This window comes from Malassezia japonica, chromosome 6, assembly GCF_029542785.1.
Source record: "Malassezia japonica chromosome 6, complete sequence".
NCBI classification, from domain to species: domain Eukaryota; kingdom Fungi; phylum Basidiomycota; class Malasseziomycetes; order Malasseziales; family Malasseziaceae; genus Malassezia; species Malassezia japonica.
Window position 1 is genome coordinate 518,879 of NC_083375.1, and position 22,932 is coordinate 541,810.

Consider the following 22,932-nt stretch of genomic DNA (forward strand, 5'->3'; position numbering starts at 1 on the left):
TCTACAAAGTAGTGCCTTGGAGCGTATGCAGCTGCTTGCGCTCCTGCGCAAGGGCTTCTTCGAGCAGGATGAGCTCGCCGTCGATCTCTGCACGCCGCTGCAGCAGGCGCTCTTTGTACTCGTCATTCGACAGGGGAACAATGGGGTTGTGCTTTTCGATGAACGCTCGGATACTCCCTTTCGGCTTGGAGGGCCGCTCGTGCCCCACGTCGGGCTCGGGTGCCGTGTCGACCGACGGCGCGGCGGGCTGCGGGGGCGCCGCCGCTTCTTTTCGCATCAGCGCGCGCACACCGATCGTGGCCTCGTTCGAGGCGACCTGTACAATGGTGCACAGGCCCGCCACGGTCAGGATCCCCGGCACGATCGGGCGCCGCATAAACCCTGCTGCAACGGCGCCCACCGCGCCGCCCGACAAAAAGGTCGCCCGTAGGTCGTGCATATGGGGATTCTCTGGCCCAGTCCAGTTTCGCTGAACGATCGGACGCACGGCGTACTCACGGATAGCTGCATTAGATAAACGACGTACCAAAGAAGCCGAACGAAAAGAGGAACCAGCTCTTGGCGAGGCGCGCCGCGAGCACAAACGGCGGCACGCCCTGCGAGCCAAGTACGCCAGCCGTAGTCCCTGCAACTCCCCCTGCTGTAGCGCCCAGAAGCGCGCCGCCCGCGACGAGCACCGGCGCATTCGGCGCGACGCTCCATGCGCTCGCCGTGTCCATGCTGCGAGACGCCACGTGGCTAAAAAGCGGGCGGCGGCAAAGCCGTCTGTCGTTTGGCCACGATGCAGGCGATTTCCACGACGCCAAGCGAGACGACTGTGCAGACGCTGGAGCGCATCGGCGCGCACTCGCATGTGCGCGGCCTGGGCCTCGACGAGCGCCTGGAAGCGCGTGACAGTGGCGAGGGCATGGTCGGCCAGCACGCCGCCCGCAAGGCCGCTGGCACCATTGTCAAGATTGTGCAGGCGGGTCGCATTGCGGGCCGTGCTGTGCTGATTGCCGGCCCTCCCGGCACTGGCAAGACGGCAATTGCGATGGGCATGGCGCAGATGCTGGGCCCCGATGTTCCTTTCACGACGCTCTCTGCGTCGGAAGTCTTTTCGAAGGAGATGAGCAAGACCGAGGCGCTGATGCAGGCCTTTCGCCGCTCGATCGGCGTGCGCATGAAGGAAGAGGCGGAGATCATCGAGGGTGAGGTCGTCGAGATCCAGATCGACCGCAGCCTCACCGGTGCGACCAAGACCGGCAAGATCGTCATGAAGACGACCGACATGGAGACGGTCTACGACCTCGGCACCAAGATGATCGACTCGCTGCAGCGCGAAAAGGTGACCGCCGGCGACGTGATCACCATTGAGAAGTCGAGCGGCCGCATCTCCAAGCTCGGCCGCAGTTTTGCGCGCTCGCGCGACTACGACGCGATCGGCTCCGACACGCGCTTTGTGCAGTGCCCCGAGGGCGAGCTGCAGCGCCGCCGCGAGGTGGTGCACCCCCTTACGCTGCACGAGATCGACGTGATCAACTCGCGTACGCAGGGCTTCCTTGCACTCTTTGCGGGTGACACGGGCGAGATCAAGCCCGAGCTCCGCGACCAGATCAACGCCAAGTTTAGCGAGTGGCGCGAGGAGGGCAAGGCTGAGATCATCCCGGGTGTCTTGTTTATCGACGAAGTGCACATGCTGGACATCGAGTGCTTCTCGTTCCTGAACCGTGCGCTTGAGTCGGAGCTTGCGCCGCTCGTCGTCATGGCATCGAACCGCGGCGTGACACGCATCCGCGGTACGAGCTTCACCTCGCCGCACGGTCTGCCGATCGACCTGCTGGACCGCATCCTGATCATTAGCACCAAGCCCTATACCGAGGCCGAGGTCCGCGAGATTCTCTCGATCCGTGCCCAGGAGGAGGAGGTCGCGATCAAGGCCGAGGCGCTCGATGTGCTCTCACGCATGGCGATGGAGACGTCGCTGCGCTATACGATCAACCTCATTACGCTCGCCTACCTCGCCTCGAAGCGGCGAAAGGCCGACGAGGTGGACGTCGCAGACGTCCGCCGTGTCTACAGTACGTTTTTTTTCCTACTAACCCAGACCTCTTTGTCGACGAAAAGCGCAGCGTGCAGTACCTCCAGGAGCACGCCGCCGAGTTCCTCTCGGAGTCCACGCCGGTCGCGTAGATCATAGCTGCATGCCCCGATTGTTACGTCAGCGCTCCACGCGCGGCTGTTGGACCGAGCGCAGGGACGCGTGTCGCACCATGGCGCCGAAGCAGGGCGAGGCGCTCCTCCCGTACATCTATCATGGTAGGTCGCCGGCCTAACGGCAGAGCGTCAGGAGCCAGGAAGTATGCTGTGTGCACAGCACGCACTGAACGGAGTGCTCCAGGGCCATTTTTTCGACCCAAGCCAGCTGAGCCAAATCGCCGCCGAGCTCGCCGAGTACGAGCAGAGCGAGCTGGGGATCGACCACACGGACCTTGCTGCATCGGATACAGCGCAGCACATGGATGATACGGGCTACTTTAGCATCGAGGTGCTCGACCGCGCATTCAAGACATGGGACATGAGCTTGGTGCGCTGGAGGAAGCAGTCGCTGCAGCAACGCCACGAGCACCCCGAGCGCGAGTTTGCGTTCGTGCTCAATCTCGGGAGCCACTGGCTCGCGGTTCGCGGGTTCGGACAGAGGAACCGGCAGTGGTACGTCGTATGTCTAAGACAGGTTCAACCTCAACAGCTTCTTTGCCAAGCCGCAGTGGCTCGGCGAGGCATACCTCGGCACGTTTCTGCACGCGGTACGTGGCACGGCTAACGCAGGCGGAACAAGAGGGATACTCTGTATTTGTCGTGGAGCACGAAGGCGTCGCGCCGCCGGACAACATTGCCGACGACGTTGCCGACGCCGGCGACGAAAATGGGACGCAGCAGGAGCCTATCTCAATTTCGGACGACGAAGATCCGGAACTGCAGGAAGCCCTGCGCCTCAGCCGCGAAGAGTACGCGGGAAACGGCGATGTGCAGTCCTTGGTACGTTGCTCTTCTCACACAGACGCCCCGCCGCCGCCGCACACGCGAACCTACGTCGGGGTCGGAAGAGGAAAACGACGGACACGTCGACGCCATTGCCCCGACACGCAACCGCTCACGCAACGACGATCTCGTGGAAAGCCTCCCGGTCAGCGGCCATCGCAGCCGCCGCCGGTCGCAAGCACACGAGGCAATGCAAGATACCAGCACCGACCTGCAGGGGCTCCGTGCATCCCGCTCGCGACGCAACTCGCGGCGGCAGTCATCCCCCGACGTGTTTGACGACGAAGAGAGCAACGTGCGCCAGTCGCCGTTCCTGCACGCCGTCGCGACGAGCTCGCTGCTCAACGAAGATGTCCAAGAGATCGACGAGCTCTCGGACTCGGACATTGAGGAGGTGCCGCGCCCTGCGCCTGCGCCACAGCTCAGCGAGGACGACGAGCAGCTGCAGGCCGTCATTGCTGCAAGTCTTGGACAGCCCTACGAAGTATCGGAGCGCCTCTTGTCCCATGCGAATCGCGAGCTGAACACGCGCCCTGCGCCGCAGCCGATTCCCGAGGACGTCGAGCGCATCCGGCGCATGCGCGAGAGCGCGAACCAGCCTACACCCCCGCCAGCGCCCGAGCCAGCGCCGGAACCAGCGCCCGAGGCGCCAGAGGAGGAAGAGGACGAGGACGAGGACGAGGAACAAGTTTCTCCTGAAGAAATGCGCCGCCGAAGACTTGCGCGGTTTGGATAGCTATGGTACAATATGATTTTCGTTCGCCTCGAGATTTTCCACTGTCTTGAGCACTTCATCGAGCTGAGCATGCAATTTCCGAATGATGAGCTGGTCGATTGGGTTGAGCCGTAGCGGCACGCGCGGCTTGGAGTGACCGCGCCGCAGGTGTTTCTTGGCGCAGCATGTCCCGGGTGGCGCATCTGGTGGAACTTGCCTCATCGTATCTGGAGGCTGGGGAAGCGAGCGCTGGGCGACTTCATGGACATGCGCCAGGGCACGCTCCAAGTCGTAAAGTTCCAGCTTCATCGCATACAACGCAATCTTGCGCGCATTCTTGGGCGTCGGCAAAAAGTCGCCGATGCGCACCTCGACTACGCCAGGCTCCTCGCCAGCACGCAGCCGACGCGGCTCCGCATTGCACGGACACGATGTGCATGTTCCAGACGCTTTGCACCCGCAGCCGCCGGATCCGTTGGAAATGAGCACTTCTTGAAATACCTTGAGGGCGCGAGCATAGATTTGGAGTGCGGTAGAAATTAAAAGGCCTGCACTGACTTCGTACGAGGGGTCTTTTTTGCAGGTGGGGCAGTCGGCGCTGCAGGCGCACTTTTTCGTGATAGACTGGCTCATGGACAGGGTGAAGACAAGCGAGGAAGCGACATTCGCTTTTGACGTCCCGCCGCCATGCGAATCGTCCCACGCAAGTGGGCCTGAACGCAAGGACCGTTGCAACGATAACAGTGCCAAGTCCGACTCGCACAGGCACGAACAGCCCGGGCCGGCAGGGTTGGGGACACAGTGCACCTTGTCGTGCTTTCCGACGGGGTTTTCTTGCAAAACGGCCGGGGCGCTCGTCTCTGTCTTGACCGAGCAGCAGGATTTGAGCGGACCACCAGCGGCAACGGCCGCCGGTGGCTCGGGCACAGGAGGTGGCGTGACCCGCGCCTCTTCCTTGTCCGAATAGGGCGTGCTGACTTCGCTGCTCTTTGTGTCGTGCAAATCAGAACCCTGACTATGATCCGGCAAGGACCACGCCAGGTTCCACCACCGCATGTCGGAAGGAACGGAGTAGACAAGGTCGTCCTGGAGAAACGCACTTTCGGCGTACTCGGCACCGGGCGACGACGCCGGCCTTGGGCCAGATGTTTCGTGGAGCTGGGCAATGCCGTTCATGGTGTCGGATGCAGAGACGCCGCCCCATCCCTCGCTGTTGACGGGCGCCGTAGAAAGCATATTAGGTGTCAGGCCATCGGCCGGTGCGATTTCGAGCGTGTAGAGTGATTCCAAAAAGACAGCGAGCGACAGATCCGAGAGGGACGACGGTGCGGCCATCTCCTGATTGGCAGGCGGAGGTGCATCCATAGGCAGTGGCGTATTCGCCGGCGCGGCCGTCAGGGCTGGCTCTTTTACCGAAGGTGGCTCTGGAGTGCCTGGCGCAGGGGTCGAGGTCCGCAGATCATAGTTGCATTGCGCCTTACGGGGGCTGCCCGTAGAAGCGTCCGAGGTGGGGCGGGGGTGATTGAGGCCATGCTCTGCCGGACCCTTCCGAGGGCGTCCGATGCGCGACTGGGCCGCTGAGTTAGGCTAGGGACGTACCAAAGAAGCAGTCAGCTCCGTCCATGGTGCAGCGTGTGCATGCTCTGCCATCGCGCGACACGCCCGAGCACCGCAGCTTTCGCGTACGGCACTGTTCGCAGGCAACACGGAGCTTGCTTCCAATAGCCAAGGCATGCGACATAGAAATGCGCTCATCACCGAGCTGCACGGTCTGCCCACCGAGCGAGGGCTGCATACTAGACGATGGCTCGGGTGAGCTCTTTGGCAAGGGTTTTGCCACGTCGTGCGCGTGGATCATAGCCCCTCTGTCTTTTCACAGGCACTCTATTCTACCGAGCTTGTCGAAAAAAAGGGTCCGAGAACAACAGGGGGCCCGGTAGGCCTGCCGAATATTCTATGGGTATTAAAATTGCGCTGCCTTATTGGCCCGATGCGACCGTACTGAGGCACGGTGCTCGCCCGATTTGATGGCTTCAATGGTGCGGAGGCGCATCGCTTCGTCGTGCGATCGCTTGGAAGGCGTCGTGGGCGTAGTTGAGCGTGGGGCATATCGCGTTGGGGAGCGAGCGCTATTTTGTTTGGTCGACGGGCTTTGACTGGAGAGCAAGAGGTCATCGGAGGATTCCGAGGCACTTCGTACGATCGCTGCAGGGACGTGGGGCGGCTCCGGTGGAGGACTCGACGGGTGCGTAGGGGTATTTAGCATAGTTTGGCAGGTTGGGCTGGACATTATTCGACGTAATGCGTTTTTTGGGCTTGTATTCTGATCGTCTGGCGCGGGGACAGCCGCACGGAGCGCCATGGCTGCCAGTGTGTCCATCCACTGCCCAAATGCCATGGCAAAAGCGGGTGAATTTCCATGCAGTGCATCCAGCTCGAGGACAAGTGTAGCGGGCTGTGCAGAACATAGAGCAAAACAGCAGGTCGCCTGGGTCAGTGCAGAGGCTTACTAGGTGACGTTCTCTCTTGAGCGTGGCAGACTTTCGCTGGACCTCGGCATTTTGCGAGCTAGGATAGACTGCCACTTCCAGCAAGCGCACTGCATGCTCTGTTTCCACCGGTTCAGTTGATACACGAGCGCAGCGCGCCAGAGACGCGACCGGGTACCATCCATAATAGCACACACACTGCCCTAGGTCCAGGAGCAGCACTCTGCAAATGTCGTGCTCGTGGGCATATTTCTGCATAAGATTACGCACATACCATCACACAGCGCTCATCCGGATAAAAAGACCATGCGGCACTCTCGAGCGCCTTTGATGCCGCCTGCATTAGTCCCGCGACGTACCGCGTTCCATGCCCAGGGCTCGTCCGCCATGCGCGTTTGAATGTGGAGGTGTTGGCCCTTCCTCCGGACGCGATTGAGCAGGATGCAAAAGGACCCCCTCGAAGATGCCATTGTCATGGAAGGCGTCTCCAATGCGGGTCGACAGTCGGGTGAAGAAGCTGCCAATGTCTTCCGGTCGGTAGACACGACAGGGCACATGCCACACGTCGCGCACACCAAGCCGCCTCCCGACGAAGAGCTTGACGAGTTTGCCTATGCGGATACCATTCTCCAGTTGCACCCCACTCGTGACCTGGACGAGAGCTTTGAGCAGGGAAGGACAGCAGATCAACCTGCGCAGCGCGCGCGAATGTCACTCTTGGATGGTACGTCGCCAGTCTAACGCAGCCATGTCCTTGACGATCGGACTGCAGGTGGTGCGTGCACCTTCTCACAGCAGGGCAGTGGCATTTTCTCGTCGCCAGGCGTCGTTACTGCGCACACGGGATCGGTCGGTGCTAGCATCCTTGTGTGGATTGCAAGCGGTGCGCTGACACTCACCGGAGCGAGGTACGTTTCCCGTTTAACCTAGCTCCTTTGCCGAGCTCGCGACTGCCATTCCTCTTAACGGCGGCGCACAAGCCTACCTTCAGGTGCGTTGATATTCTGACGCAGTACTCTTTTGGACCGCTGTTTTCCTTCCTTTTCTCCTGGACAGCCATCGTCGCGATGAAGCCGAGCTCGGGCGCGATTATTGCGACGATTCTCGGCGAGTACGCGACGCGTGTCATTCTTCACATTTTAAACGATGGCGCATCGGATGATTACCACAAATTCAGCTCGTCCGAGCTGCCCCAGATTGGTGTAAAAGGCATTGCTTCGGCGGCCGTTCTTTTTGTGGTGCTCGTCCAATGCATCAGTCCCAGGCTGGGCACACACGTCCAAAACACGGTCACGGCCATCAAGCTGATTCTGCTGGCTAGTATTCCCATCATTGCCGTTGTACAGGTGGCACGCGGAAAGATGCCGGCCGTGTCCAAAGAGGCGTTCCGCTCCCTCTCTTTGCTATTCCGCGGCTCTTCGATCCAGCCCAGCAGCTACGCTCTGGCATTGTACAGCGGTTTGTGGGCCTATGATGGCTGGGACCAGGTGTCGTTTGTGGCCGGTGAAATGAAAAACCCCAAGCGCGATGTACCGCGCGCGATTCACAGCAGCACAATGATTGTATCACTAGCGTTTGTGGCCGTGGTCATCTCCTACTTTACTGTGCTCCCTCCCCCAATGGTCGCACGCACAAACTCGGTCGCGCTCGACTTTGGCTCGACTGCGTTTGGGCTCGTGGGTGGCATTCTTTTTTCGGCCATGGTCGCCTTTTCGTGTCTTGGTGCGCTCAACGGCCACTTGTTCACCTATGCGCGGCTTACCATGGCCGCTGGTCAAGAGTCGTTTTTACCAAAAGCGATTGGTACGACCAATACGCGGCTGCGTACACCTGTCAATGCAACGCTTCTCAGCGCTCTGCTCGTCCTCTTTTTTGTGTTGTTTGGTTCGGGCTTTGCGAGCTTGGTCAACTTTTGCGGTGTCTGTGCCTGGTTCTGGTACGGTACGACGGTCGCGGGCCTCTTGTACTTGCGCATCAAGGAGCCAAATTTGAACCGGCCGTATCAGACCTGGCTCATCACCCCCATTGCCTTTACGGCCATGGCACTCTTTCTGCTCGTGATGCCCATCTTTGCGGCGCCGATGGAAGCGCTTGCGGCGCTGCTCTTTATCGTTGCGGGAGTTCCTTTGTACTATGGCTCACAACACGGAGCCCCTGAATTTCTCCAGCGCTTCCTCCCCGGCGAATCGCACGGCTTTTCTGCTTTGCCGACCGATGTCGAGGAGGTCGAGCTCGAGGGTTCGTCGCGCAACGCGCACTAATCATGTAGTATTACACCTTTACAACCTATCCGTGTGTTTGGGGCCCGGATGCTCCATCTCAATAAACTCATCTGTACTTGCCATGGGATCGTTACTGTGCCAAAAGTCCGAGGGTTTGTCGCCATAGGATGATGCTTCGCGCAAGCGCTTGAAGCGTTCGAGGCGCAAGTTCTGTTGCACTTGCGGCTTGACCTTATCCATCTTGCGCCAGATGTACACCGCAATGAGAATCGTGATAGCCGTCACAATGACAATCACGGCAACCTGCACGCCTTTGGATCCGCTGTTGTTCTTGTCTTCGCCTTGGGACTCGAGCGCAACACCGAGGTAGACAACACTCAAGTACTTGGGCAACGACAGAATGGCGGCCAGCAGAAAGATCCAAAACTTCATGCCGACCGTTGCAAAGACAGCGGTCGTGAGGTGGCCTGGGACAGCGGAGAGACGCGTCAGGAGCGCAATCTGGGTCAGCCATGGTACGTACCCAAAAGCCGCCATTGCGAATAATCTCGGCAAGGCACGCGTACGACATGCTCTTTCGCTCAGCCTTGATCGCATGCGACTGCAGCAGGTAGCGGAAAGCATAAAAGTTGCCAATCTCGCCGAGCAGTGTTCCGAGCGCCACGATACCGAACCCAATCCATACACCGTACACAATACCACAAAGTACCGCCACAATCTCTGCGCCAAAAAGTGGTGGGAAGGAGAGGACAAAGAGGATCGCAACCGGAATGACCCATCCCCAGGACAAGTGTCGGATCTTTTCTGATTCAGGCCGCAAAAATGAGACAATTTGGTGGTGAAATATGGTCACACAGGCAATCAAGGCAATGATCAAGATGCCAATCAGGTAATAGTCTGGGTCAGCAATGCCACGTACGCCAGTACTGCCACCGAACATAGCTTCGCCAGTCGCGCAGCGAGGAAACCATGGCCTGGAGATGTGTCCTAGGCTCCTCGTCCAAATCTTTGGCATACTCCTTTGTGATCCGCTGCTGCTCAGGATTCATCTTTTCCATATCAGGTGCCCTGTCGATGTAGATGCCATCGTCGTCGTACCGGCGGGGTAGCATGGTCGCATTTTCAGCTTCGCTAACTCCCTCATACGACGGGTTGCCTGATGAGCCTGCATACATCATACCAGAGTACATCGGCACCGCAAGATGGTCCGGCGTGGACAGGTCTATTGAGCCATGGGGCTCAGGCGCCAGGTACGATACAGGCTGAAACCGATGCACAGGCTCGGGCTGCAATGGTGCACCTACAGGTGCAATCTCAGGGAGATTCGACGCATGCTCCAGACCCTGGCCCTGATAAACAACCGGCTCGCCCCTGCCCTGAGGCTCGTACACCGGCTGCTGCACTAGCACGCGCGCTTCATTGGGGTGCGCTGTTTCTGCCTCTGGTGACCCGGCGTCCAGCGCCGCGATCAAAGTTGACGGCACGCCGCTACCCGAGTCACTGGGCCTCCGTGCCGCCATCTCGTACGCTGGCGGATCAGAGGCATACATGGCTGCAGGACTCGGGGGAGGCGAAACCGTGCAACGTTGCCTCCACTTGTGTTGCACCCAAGTTCTCCAATCCGCCCACTGCAATCGGGCACGAGCACAGCCAATGAATCGGGCCATGTTCGGCCGCTCGGGCGAACACCGGCGAGGGCGCGCGTGGCTCACCAGGGTTCAGGCACGGACCAACCCTATGACGTAATGCGGCGCGGGGTCATTAGTTGCCAAGGGGTGGTGGGCAAAAGGGGCCCGTAGACCCTACTGCACTGACAAGCCCGGCCCACCATGGCTCACTACTTGGGTGAAGGATGGTCGGAACGTAATCAAATCCCCACTGTTCAGCAGTATGAAGCAGAGGTACGCAAGCGCGATGGCGAGGAAGAGTCCTCGACTTTCTCCGACTTCTTTTCTCGCTGGACGCGGCCCTCGGAGAACAAGACGGATGGTGTGCCCTCCGAGACGGGAAGCAACTTGCCTGCCTACGCGACTCGCCAGAACAATGGCCCGTATGGCGGCGAGGATGATGAAGCGCCTGCCAAGTCGGGCATGCAGCAAAGCGTCTCGGGTGCCGGCGTGTCTCAGCAGTCCCAGGCCGCCAAGCCGCTCAACGCAGACTCTTTCAAGGGTACTCCGACGAACTTAAACCAGTATGGCAGCTCGCTTAGTGCGCAGCCGAGCACTGGTTCGGCCCAGCCGCCGATCCGTCTGTCCAGCCAGCAGTCGGGCGCGGGCTCTGACGCACAGAGCCAGCTTTCTCGCACACAGAGCCAGTTCTCTGGAGCTCAAAGCCAGTACTCTGGTGCCCAGAGCCAGGCCAGTGGCGGAAAGGCCAGTGGTGCGAGTGGTGCCGAGTCGGGCAAGGGTCCGGATGTCCCTCCTAAGGAGAAGAAGAAGAAGGAAGTGGTCAGCGATGCTGGTGGAGGCGAGGAAGAGAAGCAGCGCATCAAGGAGGCTGCCGAGAACAGCAAGAAGAAGACCACCAACCAGTTCACTGCCAAGGGCGAGCGCGTTGTGGACGACCCGATCACTGGTCGCGATGTCGTGATCCGCGACGGCAAGGGGAAGAGTGATATTGACCCGAAGCATCTCGACGCGCGCTACCCCGGCGGCTACTCGACCCACGAGCTTGGCCCCAATGACGAGCAGCGCGAGCTGCACACGAAGCCGCACCCCGTCACGCCCTCGAACGTGCTCCTGCGCACGTACCCTGAGCCCGCGAATGTCGAGGGCCTTTCGCAGCTCAAGGAGTCGTTTGACAAGCTGAGCATGTATTTGATCGGTGCCGTGGTGTGTGTTTGGGCCATTTCTGCATTTGGCCGTGGCTGGATCGCGTTCTTTATGCGCACGCTTGTGCTGGGTGGCGTGGGCCTCGGTGCGTACATGGCTGTCGGGCTCGCCTACAACAAGATCGCGCGCCAATTTGAGCACGTCCGTGCGCAGATGCACAAGCAGCGCGGTGCGCAGTACTCGCCCCCGATGCCCGAGAGTGTCGAGTGGCTGAACGCCGCGATCGCATGTGTGTGGAAGCAGATGAACCCCGAGATGTTTGTGTCCATGCTCGATATGGTTGAAGATATCATGCAGAGCTCGCTGCCTGGCTTTATTCAGTCCGTCAAGGTCTCCGACTTTGATCTTGGCGAGAACCCGTTCCGTTTGATTGCGATGCGTGGTCTGGCCGACATCATGACCGACCCCGAGTATCCCCGCCGCACTTGGATTGAGCACAGCGAGGGCCAGAGCGAAGGCCAGCCCCAGGAGGACAAGGAGGATGAGACCGAAGGTCTCACCGGCGAGGCGGGCGAGGAGGTAAAGAAGGCCAAGGAGGACGACGAGGCTGGCGACTTTTTGAACATGGAAGTGAGCTTCTGCTACTCGGCTCTTTCGGGTGAGAGCTCCAAGGACCGTTCGAAGAACATTCACATGCTCGTCGAGTTCTTCCTCGGTGCCTTTGACTGGATCGAGATCCCCCTGCCGATCTGGGTGCAGGTCGAGCACATCACCGGCACGGTGCGTGTGCGTGCGCAGATCACGTCGGAGCCGCCGTTCCTGCGCAACCTGACCTTTTCGCTGATGGGTGTCCCGAGTGTCCACATTAGTGCCATTCCCATGCTTCGGGCCCTGCCCAACGTCCTTGACCTGCCGCTGATCTCCAACTTTGTCCAGTCCTCGATTGCCGCGGCGTGCAACATGTACGTTGCGCCCAAGAGCATGACGATGAACATGACGCAGATGCTGAGCGGCGACGGTGTCAAGAAGGACACTGACGCGCTCGGTGTGCTCATGGTTAACATCAAGTACGGTCAGGATCTTTCGTCGCAGGACGTGAATGGCAAGTCGGACCCCTACTGTGTGCTCAGTTTCGCCAAGTTTGGGCGCCCGCTGTACGCGACGCGTATCATCTTTGAGGATCTGAACCCCGTGTGGGAGGAGACGGCGTTCCTGCTTGTCACACGCGACGACCTGCGTTCGGGCGAGAGTCTTTCGCTGCAGCTTTGGGACTCGGACAAGCGCAGTGCCGACGACATTGTCGGTCGTGTGAACGTCCCCCTGCGCGACTTGGTGCGCAACCCGAACAAGCTCCAGTCCCACCTGTCCGACCTGATGGGCTTCGAGGACGCGGACCAGATGCAGGGCCAGCTCAGCTGGTCGGCTGGATTCTTTGAGAAGGCCAAGCTCAACAAGGAGCTCTCCACCGCCAAGGACGACAAGGACGAGTCGCAGACCGAGAAGGAGATTGAGCGCAAGCCCTCGCCGATCGACTCAGAGGAGGAGGCGGCGAGTCTCCATGTGCCGCCTGAGCGCAAGTGGCCGTGCGGTGTGCTGAGCGTGATTGTGAAGCACATCAACGGCCTCGAGAACCGCGAGGTGGAGAAGGGTGTCTCGACCTCGGATCGTGAAGGCACGGCCGGCCAGGATGTCGAGGAGAACTTGGGTGGCCTTCCGTCGAGCTACTGTGAGCTGATTCTTAACGACAACCTCTTGTTCAAGACGCGTGTGAAGCAGTACTCCAACATGCCCTTCTTCAACGCGGGTACCGAGATCTTTGTGCGCGACTGGACCGAGGCCGAGCTGCGTGTGATTGTGCGTGACGCGCGTCTGCGTGAGCACGACCCGATCATGGGCATTGTCTCGCTGCCGCTCACCGAGGTCTTTAAGGAGTCCTCGCAGGTCGACCAGCAGTTCAGTCTGCAAGACGGTGTCGGCTACGGCAAGGTCTCGCTTAGCCTGGTATTCAAGGCGGTACGCCTCTCGATTCCTCGTGAGCTGCGTGGCTTCAACACGGTCTCGGTGGACATTCTGAGCAACATTGAGATCGAGAGTGGCTCCGAGTCGTGGAAGAGCAAGCTGGCCGATCTGAAGCTCAGCATCACGGCCGGCCTCTGGTCCAAGAAGCTCTCGTCGCTGAACAAGCTTGCCCATCTCACCGAGGACGAGCCGCTCATTTCGGTTCCCGTCTTTGACCGCTACTCGACGCTCGTCTCGTTCGACTTTGGCCGTCTGCCGATCCCCGGCATGTCGGGCATCACCAAGCCGATCCCGGGTGTGAACAAGCCGAACGCAGTGGCCGTCCTGCCGCTGCGCGACTTGGAGGACGGCCAGGTGACCGACGTGGTGCTGCCTGTGCTGCACGCGAGCAACGTACATGCACTTGAGCGCAACTATATCGACCACCAGACCAAGAAGACGCATGACTTTGAAGAGGTCGCCACGATCTCGATGCGCCTTCGTGTCAACGCGGGTCTCTCCGAGGCACACCGCGAGATCGCCACCGGCCCTCGTGACCGCCACGAGTTCGAGGTGTACGAGCGCCTGGTCGGCCTGCCCCAGCGTGCCGAAGACAACTCGCACGCGGACGACGACGGCATCATCTCCCGCAAGGAGCGCCGCGCGATCAACAAGACGCAGACGCAGCAGTTGCACATGCGCCACCGCGGCGCGATGGGCTACACGCCTGTGCGTATGGCCAAGTGGGCCAAGGACGGCTTCAAGGACCACGTGAAGCAGCTCGGCGGGGCCGTCATCGGAAAGGAAAAGCGTACGTACCCCGACTCACCCAGGCGACCAATCTATTTTGTCCGAATCGTAGTGCATAGTGCTAATTTGTGGAGGTGTAAGTGGAGACGGACAGCACACTGCCACCATGTCCTGGCTCAAGAAGGTGGGCAAGCACAAGCACGGTGCGGAGGAGGTCTCGCACCTGCCGCCCCTGAATGCGCGCCTAGGTGACTGGAGTGGTGAGCTGCGTGATGAAGGCAAGTTTTCCGAGGGATTCCTCGATCAGATTACGCTCCCGGGCCAAGTGTCAGCGATGGCGTACGAGCCCGGGATCGGCCTGCTGGCCGTCGGCACTTCGGCAGGGACCGTACACGTGTACGGTGCGCCGCCTGCGCGTGTTACCATTACCTTGCGCCCGGCACTGCGTGTGAAGCACCTTGTATTCAAGTCGGACACGTATCTGTTGATCTGCATCGGTACGTGGCGGACCTAACGCAGATGAGAAGGACAATATCAGTGTATACGACATGTCGCGCCAGGATCCCCATGCGGCAAAGCTGCGTGGAAGCGCGACGCGCCGCGCTCCGCCGACAGCAGGCGGTGGTGCGGCTCATGCGGCGCAGCTGGCGGATGCACCGCTCCGTGTCGGCACGCATTCGGCACGCAACGCCGTGCTGTGCCTCGAGGTAACGGCGGTGCATAGCCACATGTTCCTCGGCCTCGCGGATGGCACGGTCGATGCGTACGACCTCGAGCGCTTTGCCCCGGCGCCGTACCGCATCCCGAACTTGTGGTGGAACGAAGAAGAGGCCGAACGCCGCAACGGCATGCCGGGCGCACCGAGCCGCCTGCACGTCCCGCTGATTATCGATATCCAGACGCACCCCAAGGACGTGAACCTGCTGCTCCTGTGCTATGAGGGCGGCGCGGTTCTGTACTCGGTGCGCGACAAGAATGCGCTGCTCGCGTTCCAGCTGCGCCTCCTTCCTGGCGCTCCGGGACCGTACGCCGACGCACCGATGGAGCAAATCTGGAGCGAGCGTGCGTGCCCCGCGACGGCGATCGCCTGGAGCCCGGATGGCGAGCAGTTTGCGATGGGACATGAAAACGGATGCATTTCGTTCTGGTCGATCAAGGACGAGGACAAGCCGCTGCATGTCCGCACGCTCGACGAGATCGACGTCGAGCGGCCGACCGCACCAGAGGAGCTCGCACAGCGCCGCTCGGCAGGGCCGCGTGAGCCCATCTTTAAGCTTGCCTGGTCAGCCTTCCCGGGCCCGGGCTGGTACGAGGCCGCGGCGAATGCTTGGAGTGGTGAGGCGCCGTCGCAGGACGCCGAGACGTCGCAGCACGGCACTGTGCTCACCGTGATGGGCGGCACGCCGGTCCGCCAGAACGCCGCGTGCCTGCACACGTTCCACCTCCCGCCGCCCCCTCCGAGCGCAATGTGGGCGAGCACGACACCCGAGGCGCAGTACAAGGCGCGTGTCGCACAGCAGCAGTCGCTCGTGCCGACGCACGTCGCCATGTACCGCACGACGTCGACTGTCGAGGACTTTATGCTTCTCCCTCGCCTGAGTCCGTACTACCGCGGGACGTACGACCCCTATGCGATTCTCGTGCTGGTCGGCCCCGACGACTCGCTGCCGTCGCTTGCGACGCAGGCGACGCACCGCGGCCTCGAAACCTACTCGTTCCCGCCAAAGACGTCGGGGAGCGACGGGTACACGCCTCTCCACCTCCCCCTCCCCCTCTCGCTCGTGGGCAGGGGCACGGTGCTCGGTGCAAAGATTGAGACGGTGCCCCTGCCGACGTACCGCAAGCTAGTGCAGGACGCGAACGGCACCGCTGCGGGCTCCGTCGCGCCCGACCAGCCGATGGGCGGTTTTGCGACGCCGAACATTTACGGCGGCACGCTCATGCACGCCGCCGGCATTGCGCGCATGGGCCAGCCGCGTCTGCTGCTTACCTGGCACCTGGACGGGAGCGTGCGTGTGCACGATGCGTCGCCGCACCTCTTGCTGCTCGGCACGGAGGATGCACGCCGTGGCACGGTGCTCGAAAAGCCGTTCCCGCAGCCGCTGCCGCACCTCACGGTCGGCGTGCGGGACGTTGTGCTGCACCCCTCGGCGATTGGCGCGCCTGCGCTCGAGCCGCTGCAGCGCTTCCCAATGCAGCTGCAGATTGCCGACGTGGTTGCCGGCTGGCACTCTGCCGAGCTGGCGGTGCGCCTTACCACTGGGCATGTGCTCCATCTCGCGTACGCGCCTGCAGCGCTGGTCGATCCCGGCACCGCGATCTCTGACGCGCTCAACAGCCTGAATATGGACACGCCGAGCGCCAATAGCGCGCCGCTCCCCGAATTTACGCCGCTCGAGGCGACGGCCGTCGCCAGTGCCCCTGGATTCAAGCGTACGTTGCCCTACTAACCCAGCGCATGCCATGCTCCACCTGATGCCTGTGCCGCCGTCGTGCATGGCAATGAGCGACACCGGCCTGTGCGCCGTGGCGTCCGGCGGCATGCTTGTCGTCGCTGACGCACGCAATCAGGACATTGTGGTGCGTGCCGGCTTTGGCGCACAGGACTTTTCGTCGCACCAGATCGGCGAGCGCGAAGGCAAGATCGTCGCGGGCGAGGCGCGTGGCGAGATTGCATCGCTCACCTTTGCGGTGTGCCGCATCGCCGAGGATCCGATGCTCGCGCCGCGCCTCGTCGTCGTGCGCACGAGCGGCCTCGCGACTGTGTGGACCTTTGAGCAGGGCTCGCTTGGCGACTGGTTCGGCTTCCGCAGCGCGGCCGTCCAGCTGGATGTCCAGGGCCGCATGATCTACACTGCGGTCCTCGACCCTACCGGCGCCGAGGCGCAGTGCACCGCCGAGGATGTGCAGCGCGCCAAGATCGAGCAGGAGAGCATCGGCGCGGGCTTTACGGCAAACATGCACCAGTTCCACGTGCTGCTGGCCGTGAGCGAGCAGGGCGCGACGGTGCGCGACCAGGTCACCGGCCCGCGTATCGGCCGCGCCGACCTGCCCGACCGCGCAGTCGCGGCGCACATCGTGACGCGCTCACGGGGACGTGTGCTCCTTACCGTGTCGCCCAGCAGCATCACCACCGCGTCGCTGCCCCGCCTAGACACCACGCACCGTATCCAGCGCCATGTGCCGCAGTCGTCCGAGGTCGTTGCCGCCGCGCCGCAGGTCAGTGTCGAGGCGCAGGGCGACTTTATGGAGCTCTGCGACGGGCAGCAGCTGCGCCACTGGACGGCGTTTGCGACGCAGCCGCACGGCGAGATGCCCAACATGTGCCTCTTTACGCCCCGCACGCTGCCGTTTGCGCCTGGCGTCGGTGCGGGCGGGTACATTGCCGGCCTCGCCAGCTGGCTCGGCACGTCGGCCGGGTCGACGCTCTCGCCCGCCGCGCAGCTCGACGCGGCGATCGGCGGCACGCGCCGCGCGCCCCTTCCCAAGCTGCCGCCTCGCGTGAATCCCACGCCCGAGGTGCCGGTGGAAGAGGTGCCGGTCGCCGCCCCCGGCCCCGCGCCTGCGCCCGGAGCGGCCGCTGCGCCGGGCGCGCCGTCCGCCGAAGCCAGGGGCTCGTGGCTCGACTCGTACAAAAACTCGCTCGCGAGCTTCGCCAACGGCGGCGCTCGCTCGCAGGCTCAGTTGAATATGCAGCTCTTGCACAAGCGCGACGAGATTCTATCGACGTACGTCTTCTATCTAACCCAGACTCGGCGAGGGCATGTCGGACTTGGAGCGCAACGCGACCAACTTTTACAAACAGTACGTCGCCCGACTCACCCAGAACGCGCAACTCTGCGCTGAAGGCCGCCGCCAAGGATAAGTTTGATAAGTACATGTAGTGCTCCACCTCCACAACCAGCATGGAGGCGTGTCGGGCGGCGCTGCAGGCCGTCGCCGCCTCGGTTGCGGACGTCGAAGGCTGCTATGCCGCATGGAACGCGCGCTCGTTTGGGTGGGAGTATGGGCCGGCGTTTTCCAGCGGCGCGCCACGGCCTGATGCGTGGACCGCGGTGGCCGACGGCCGGACGCTCCACATCGCGCCCGAGGCGTACGCACGCGCCGAGCTCCCGATCCGAGCAGAGGGCGCGCTCGAGGAGGCGGCACGGCCGCTCGCAGGCCTGAGCTCGTTCAAGAACACTGTGCATGCGGAGCTCCGCTTTCTCGACCGCGTCGAGGCGGGCGCGACGTCGGAAAGTGTATCGAATGCTACGTTCCTGATCGCGTACTGGGCCGAAGTGCTGCATGCGCTGCTATTGCATGGGCCGCTCCTTGCGCTGAACGTGGCCAAGGATATCGGATCGCGGCGCACGGTGCGTATCTCCATCGCAGCGCACGGCCGCTGGATCCGCCTCGTCCCACTCCGCCTCGACGCACTGCGTGCCGAGTTCCGCGAGGTCGACTCGATGCTGGACCTGGACGACCTGCCGCACGATGACGAGGCCGTTGGTATGTCGAGTATTGTGCGTGTCGCCAACGACGTCGTGTCTGCGGCGAGGAACGACGTGGCACAGCCGGCTGTGGAGCTCGTCCTTACACGCCTTGAGCCGCTCGACGCCCCTACGGCGCCCGCCGTGACGGAGCGTGCGTACTGGACCTCGCCAGAAGAGGTCCGTCTCGCATGGCGCCTCCGTGCGATTGTCGCCGAGGTCGAGGCGCTCGGCGTGCACGTCCGCTTCGGCACGCGCCCTCTGCCAAAGAGCTCCGCGACGCTCCAAGGCACGCCGTACCCGCTGTTTCCGCATCCGTCGCCGCTCCGCCCATTGAGTGCTTCGAGTACCTTGAATCTCGACGTGAGCGCTCTCATTGCGCTTGCAAGCGATATTGCGCATATGCCGCTCGAGCAGGATGCGGAGCACCGTATTGAAACTCATCCCAATCGGGCGCTAGGCGAGCAGTACACACATGAAGGCCAGTCGCAGCTCCTTCAGTGCATGAGCGATGCACTGCGTGCGCCAACGAAACTCGTTGCCACGGGCGAGTCAATCGCCAAGTTTTCCTCCATCGTTTCCATGTTGGGGTCGCCGGACGAGAAAGGGCGTGCACACGCGCTCTTGCAGGGTGATGCGTCTTCCTTTTTTCAGCATTCACGATGGCGTGACACGCCCATTGCGTCCATCCTTCAGTTTCCCGTGCACGATGCAGACGCTTTTGCATGGAGCGGCACGTTTGAGGACGACGCGGCCGCGCGTATGCAGGCCCAGCGCCTGGCCGAGGCACTTCAGACAGCCTCCAGTGCGCCGACACGCGCCAAGACGCTCGCATCCTCGCCGCATACCGCCCACTCGCTTGCATTGGGCCTCGCACAGAACGTGACGACGCTTACGTCGCATGCCAACGCCGTCACCCAGCTCGCGGCGTGCAGTGCACGCGTCGCAGTGGCAGACTTTACTGTCCCACCATCGCATGCTGCCGTATGGCTCATACGTCCCCGCTCGTTCTGTGGCGAGGTAACTTCGGCTGCCGTCACGCCTGAAACGTCGACATTGCTTGGCACGGCACCAGAGCGATCGAGTGACGCGCAGGATGCACGCGACCGACTAAAGGTGCATGCGGCGCCGCCCATTGCAAACGCGTTGCCGGTACGCCGAGCGCCGGTCGCAGACGTCCCACCAGCACACCATGCACCGGCTGCAGACACGCTTGCAGCACGCCAAGCCCCGGTTACCGACATTTTGCCATTGTCGCACGAAGGAAATGCCCGTCGGGACCCTCTGCACGTACGCCATGCTGGACCTTCTCGGGCGTCCACCGAGCTGTCCCATGCACCGCGGTCAAAGCAGGACCTTTCCCCACTTCCGTACGGCGAGACGCCTGTCGGCGCGACGTCCGAGTCGCCTCCCTCGCCAGGCTCGAGCTCCGATTCGTCCATTGGCCTGGCGGCGCCGCGGACGAGGTGGGGCAAGATCTGGCGATGGGCGCTTGGGCCCCCAGTCTCGACACTCGCGCCGATCCGGCACTATCCCTGGTGGCCATTTGCGCGTGTCGAATCCACGTTTCAGCGCTGGACAGCCCCGTTGTCCTGGCAAGCACCTCCGCCTGCCCATTTGCCACGGTGGTACGCCGACGAAGCTGAGACGTACGAGCTGCTGCCGGCGGCCATGTCGCGTGAGCGGCCGCCGCAGCGGGGTGCAATGTGGCTCGGCAAGGTCCAATCGGCGCTGTGGCACAATCGCATTCACTATGCCGTCCTCGTCGCGATCCTCCTCGCATGGCTCTTTTCGTTTGCGAATCTCGTTGACCGCAACTGGTTCCGCACCAAGGTGTTGACCGAGCATGGCTGGAGCGCGCCGCAGTATCTCGACTGCACGTCGACTTTCTGGCTGCGGAACGAGCAGTGCGGCCTGGACGGTGCACAGTGTGCGCCATTTATCGGCATGCCACAGACATTCCGGTGCCCCAGCGACTGTGCGTCGACGACGCTCCTAAATCCGCGCACGGTCGGTGATGAGCAGTACAACTACAAGCCCTTGGTCGTCGGTGGTGGTGCGCACAATGCTACGGCCATGACGCCGTACCGCGCCGATTCGTTTGTGTGCGCCGCAGCGCAGCACGCCGGTGTCATTTCCGCGAACGGCGGCTGTGGTAGGCTGCGCATGACTGGCGCGTATGCCAACTTTACCGCGAGCTCGGCCAATGGGATCGACAGTTTCCCGTTCCTCAGCCCATTTCCCTCCTCGTTCGTGCTGGAAAAGATCGGTGGAGAGCGCGACTGCGAGGATACGCGGTGGAAGACGTACGTGCTAAATGCTGTCATGACGGCGCTGGTTGGCATCGTCGTGCGGCCGCAGCCCATTGTGCTGCTCTACATTCTCTCCATCGTCGGGTTCTGGCATGTGAACCTCGTGTCGGAGCTGCGCGACTTTCCGCCGCCCGTCGGTGCTGCTGCCGGCGACTTTGGGCCGCACCTGTTCGTGACATACGCCGCCTGGCGCATTGCGTTCCGGTACGTGTGGCCGGCCTTTTCGCATGTCCCGATCGAGTTTGGCGTCGGGACGCTGGGGCTGTGGTGGATCGGAGTGCTGCTTGACGTGGTCTTTAAGAACGTGCCGCTGCAGCGTCTCGAGGCGCACGATATCATGCAGCAGCCCGGCGGCCTGGCGTCGCTGATCGTTGTCATCATTGTCGTGGTGTGCGTGGCGATCAACCAAGTTCGTGTGATCCGCGCGGCGGGGTGCCTGCCCAAGTACCTCACCTTGTACATTATTGCGGGGATTGCCATTGGTCTGTGTGCCGCCGTGCCCGGCGAAGGCGTGCGTCTGCACCACTATGTGATCGGCATTGCGCTCCTTCCGGCTTGTGGCTTCCCTACGCGTATTTCGCTACTGTGCTGTGCCCTACTCTTTGGCATGTATACCAACGGCGTTGCGCGCTGGGGCTTCGATGGCCTCATCCAGGACGTCGGCGTCATTCAGGGCGATGCGACAGGAGACTCGGCGCTCCCGTCCTTTGGCGCACCGGCCATGACCGGCTCAACGGTGCACTGGAACGCGATTCCGTCGAACGAGCGCTTGAGCTGGGACTCGGTCGTGCTGCTCGTCGACGACGTGGTGCGGTACGAAGGCACCGCGACGCAGTACGACCTGCAGTCGCTCTATGCCGAGTACAACACGACCGACGCGGTGGACCCTGCCGAGATTGCATCCGGTGACCTACTCCATGCTGTAGAGGCTGCTCCGCACTATCTGCGCCTCGGCTACAGCCGCGGCGGCACCGCGGGCGACTTTACCAAACCGGCTCTGGCCTGGCTAAATGGGACGTATATCCCTCCACCTCCTGGACGTACCTAGCCGTAGTGCAAATTGGGCCATTTCATCAGCATCTCCACCATGACCGACGACGGGGGTGAGAGCTGTGAGGAGCTGCTGAACCTGCTACACCAGCGCTTGGTGGCGACAGGCGAGTGGAACACACTCCTAGCCCAGCTGCGGCGTATGCTGGAGGAAAACGAGTGGGACGCACAGCTGCGCGAACAGGCGGAACGTGCGTGGAGCGACTGACGCAGGCGAAGCACGCGCGCAGGACGAACTGCATCTGCCTACCCTTGTGGCCAAACTCGGCCCGTATGCACAGAGTAGGTTGCGCGACTCACGCAGAAACACTGCCGCAGCCCGTGCGTGACGCAATCACAGCCAAGCTCCGCGACTTTCTCGACCGGAACCTGGAGGATGCTTAGCGTGCTGCACGACAGGGATACTCCTTCTATACCAGTAGACTAAGGCGCTACCTGCGTCGCACTCCACGAATCCGACTCATGCTTGTAAACAACTCGCTTGCGCTGGTCGAGGTCGAGGACATCGACCGCGGTCGGATCCAATACAATTAGCGCAAAGCTGCGTCAGCGAGAGTACGTACCTCGACGGGATGCCTGCGGCGTCGTCCGTAAGCTCGTCGACGTGCGTGGCATCGGCGAGCGGCGTGCCGGGCGGGGGCCCGCGGAAGGACGCCTGCATCGGGGGGCTAAGGGCGTCCCACACGCGCCGCCGCTCTGCATCCCACCCGCGTCCCGGCGCAAGGCGCCCTGGCAGCGAAGCGCGCCACGAGTGCTGCGCGCCAGGGACCATGTATGCTTGCGCGGCGATGCGAAACTGCGTCAGTCGCCCCACCTACCTGAACCTTGGCCGGATGAATGTACCAGTCCACTTCGACATTCGGACGCGCGTGGATCTCGGCTGCTTTCGGCGAGCGCACGTCAGTCGTCGTGAGAAAGGCGGTGCGCTCGTTCGGCACACCCCGCTCCTCCTCCATAAAGCCGCGGTGCACCACCTGGCGCACGCGCGGCACACTCCCGTCTCTACTCAACGTGGCCAGCGCATAAAAACCTATCTAAGCCATCCCACGTACCCACGCCACGGTCCGCCGCGTGCTCCGCGAGCGTCTCGTGCAGCCGCTGCTTCCAGGCAGGGATCATGGGTACCATGTGG

At 62.1% G+C, this 22,932-nt stretch overlaps 10 protein-coding genes across 10 annotated transcripts; 6 read left to right on the plus strand and 4 right to left on the minus strand.

Annotated features, from left to right (window-relative positions):
• Position 1: 1 nt before the first annotated feature.
• Positions 2-719, minus strand: MJAP1_003422 (uncharacterized protein; the record flags this gene model as incomplete). Its single annotated transcript, XM_060267350.1, has 2 exons — positions 2-504; positions 527-719. 2 exons carry the CDS (start codon positions 717-719, stop codon positions 2-4), a joined length of 696 nt encoding a protein of 231 aa, XP_060123333.1.
• A 62-nt stretch (positions 720-781) lies between these two features.
• On the plus strand, positions 782-2,172 carry RVB2 (DNA helicase; the record flags this gene model as incomplete). The annotated part of the gene is made up of 2 exons (XM_060267351.1): positions 782-2,060; positions 2,087-2,172. The coding sequence occupies 2 exons, from the start codon at positions 782-784 to the stop codon at positions 2,170-2,172; spliced, it is 1,365 nt and encodes a 454-aa protein (XP_060123334.1).
• An 80-nt stretch (positions 2,173-2,252) lies between these two features.
• On the plus strand, positions 2,253-3,757 carry MJAP1_003424 (uncharacterized protein; the record flags this gene model as incomplete). The annotated part of the gene is made up of 5 exons (XM_060267352.1): positions 2,253-2,284; positions 2,401-2,667; positions 2,714-2,786; positions 2,809-3,018; positions 3,041-3,757. 5 exons carry the CDS (start codon positions 2,253-2,255, stop codon positions 3,755-3,757), a joined length of 1,299 nt encoding a protein of 432 aa, XP_060123335.1.
• A 982-nt stretch (positions 3,758-4,739) lies between these two features.
• On the minus strand, positions 4,740-5,360 carry MJAP1_003425 (uncharacterized protein; the record flags this gene model as incomplete). Its single annotated transcript, XM_060267353.1, has 3 exons — positions 4,740-4,751; positions 4,805-5,313; positions 5,336-5,360. 3 exons carry the CDS (start codon positions 5,358-5,360, stop codon positions 4,740-4,742), a joined length of 546 nt encoding a protein of 181 aa, XP_060123336.1.
• Positions 5,361-6,666: 1,306 nt separating this feature from the next.
• MJAP1_003426 (uncharacterized protein) lies at positions 6,667-8,486 on the plus strand (the record flags this gene model as incomplete). Its single annotated transcript, XM_060267354.1, has 5 exons — positions 6,667-6,949; positions 6,972-7,000; positions 7,021-7,133; positions 7,156-7,220; positions 7,282-8,486. 5 exons carry the CDS (start codon positions 6,667-6,669, stop codon positions 8,484-8,486), a joined length of 1,695 nt encoding a protein of 564 aa, XP_060123337.1.
• Positions 8,487-8,504: 18 nt separating this feature from the next.
• On the minus strand, positions 8,505-9,997 carry MJAP1_003427 (uncharacterized protein; the record flags this gene model as incomplete). Its single annotated transcript, XM_060267355.1, has 3 exons — positions 8,505-8,948; positions 8,971-9,344; positions 9,367-9,997. 3 exons carry the CDS (start codon positions 9,995-9,997, stop codon positions 8,505-8,507), a joined length of 1,449 nt encoding a protein of 482 aa, XP_060123338.1.
• A 279-nt stretch (positions 9,998-10,276) lies between these two features.
• On the plus strand, positions 10,277-14,078 carry MJAP1_003428 (uncharacterized protein; the record flags this gene model as incomplete). The annotated part of the gene is made up of 2 exons (XM_060267356.1): positions 10,277-14,027; positions 14,050-14,078. The coding sequence occupies 2 exons, from the start codon at positions 10,277-10,279 to the stop codon at positions 14,076-14,078; spliced, it is 3,780 nt and encodes a 1,259-aa protein (XP_060123339.1).
• A 54-nt stretch (positions 14,079-14,132) lies between these two features.
• SRO7 (Lethal(2) giant larvae sro7) lies at positions 14,133-17,850 on the plus strand (the record flags this gene model as incomplete). The annotated part of the gene is made up of 5 exons (XM_060267357.1): positions 14,133-14,463; positions 14,486-16,399; positions 16,422-17,694; positions 17,717-17,770; positions 17,793-17,850. 5 exons carry the CDS (start codon positions 14,133-14,135, stop codon positions 17,848-17,850), a joined length of 3,630 nt encoding a protein of 1,209 aa, XP_060123340.1.
• Positions 17,851-17,871: 21 nt separating this feature from the next.
• Positions 17,872-22,184, plus strand: MJAP1_003430 (uncharacterized protein; the record flags this gene model as incomplete). Its single annotated transcript, XM_060267358.1, has 4 exons — positions 17,872-19,590; positions 19,789-21,767; positions 21,828-21,991; positions 22,105-22,184. 4 exons carry the CDS (start codon positions 17,872-17,874, stop codon positions 22,182-22,184), a joined length of 3,942 nt encoding a protein of 1,313 aa, XP_060123341.1.
• A 39-nt stretch (positions 22,185-22,223) lies between these two features.
• Positions 22,224-22,919, minus strand: MJAP1_003431 (pyridoxal 5'-phosphate synthase; the record flags this gene model as incomplete). The annotated part of the gene is made up of 4 exons (XM_060267359.1): positions 22,224-22,341; positions 22,364-22,596; positions 22,619-22,800; positions 22,853-22,919. The coding sequence occupies 4 exons, from the start codon at positions 22,917-22,919 to the stop codon at positions 22,224-22,226; spliced, it is 600 nt and encodes a 199-aa protein (XP_060123342.1).
• Positions 22,920-22,932: the final 13 nt, after the last annotated feature.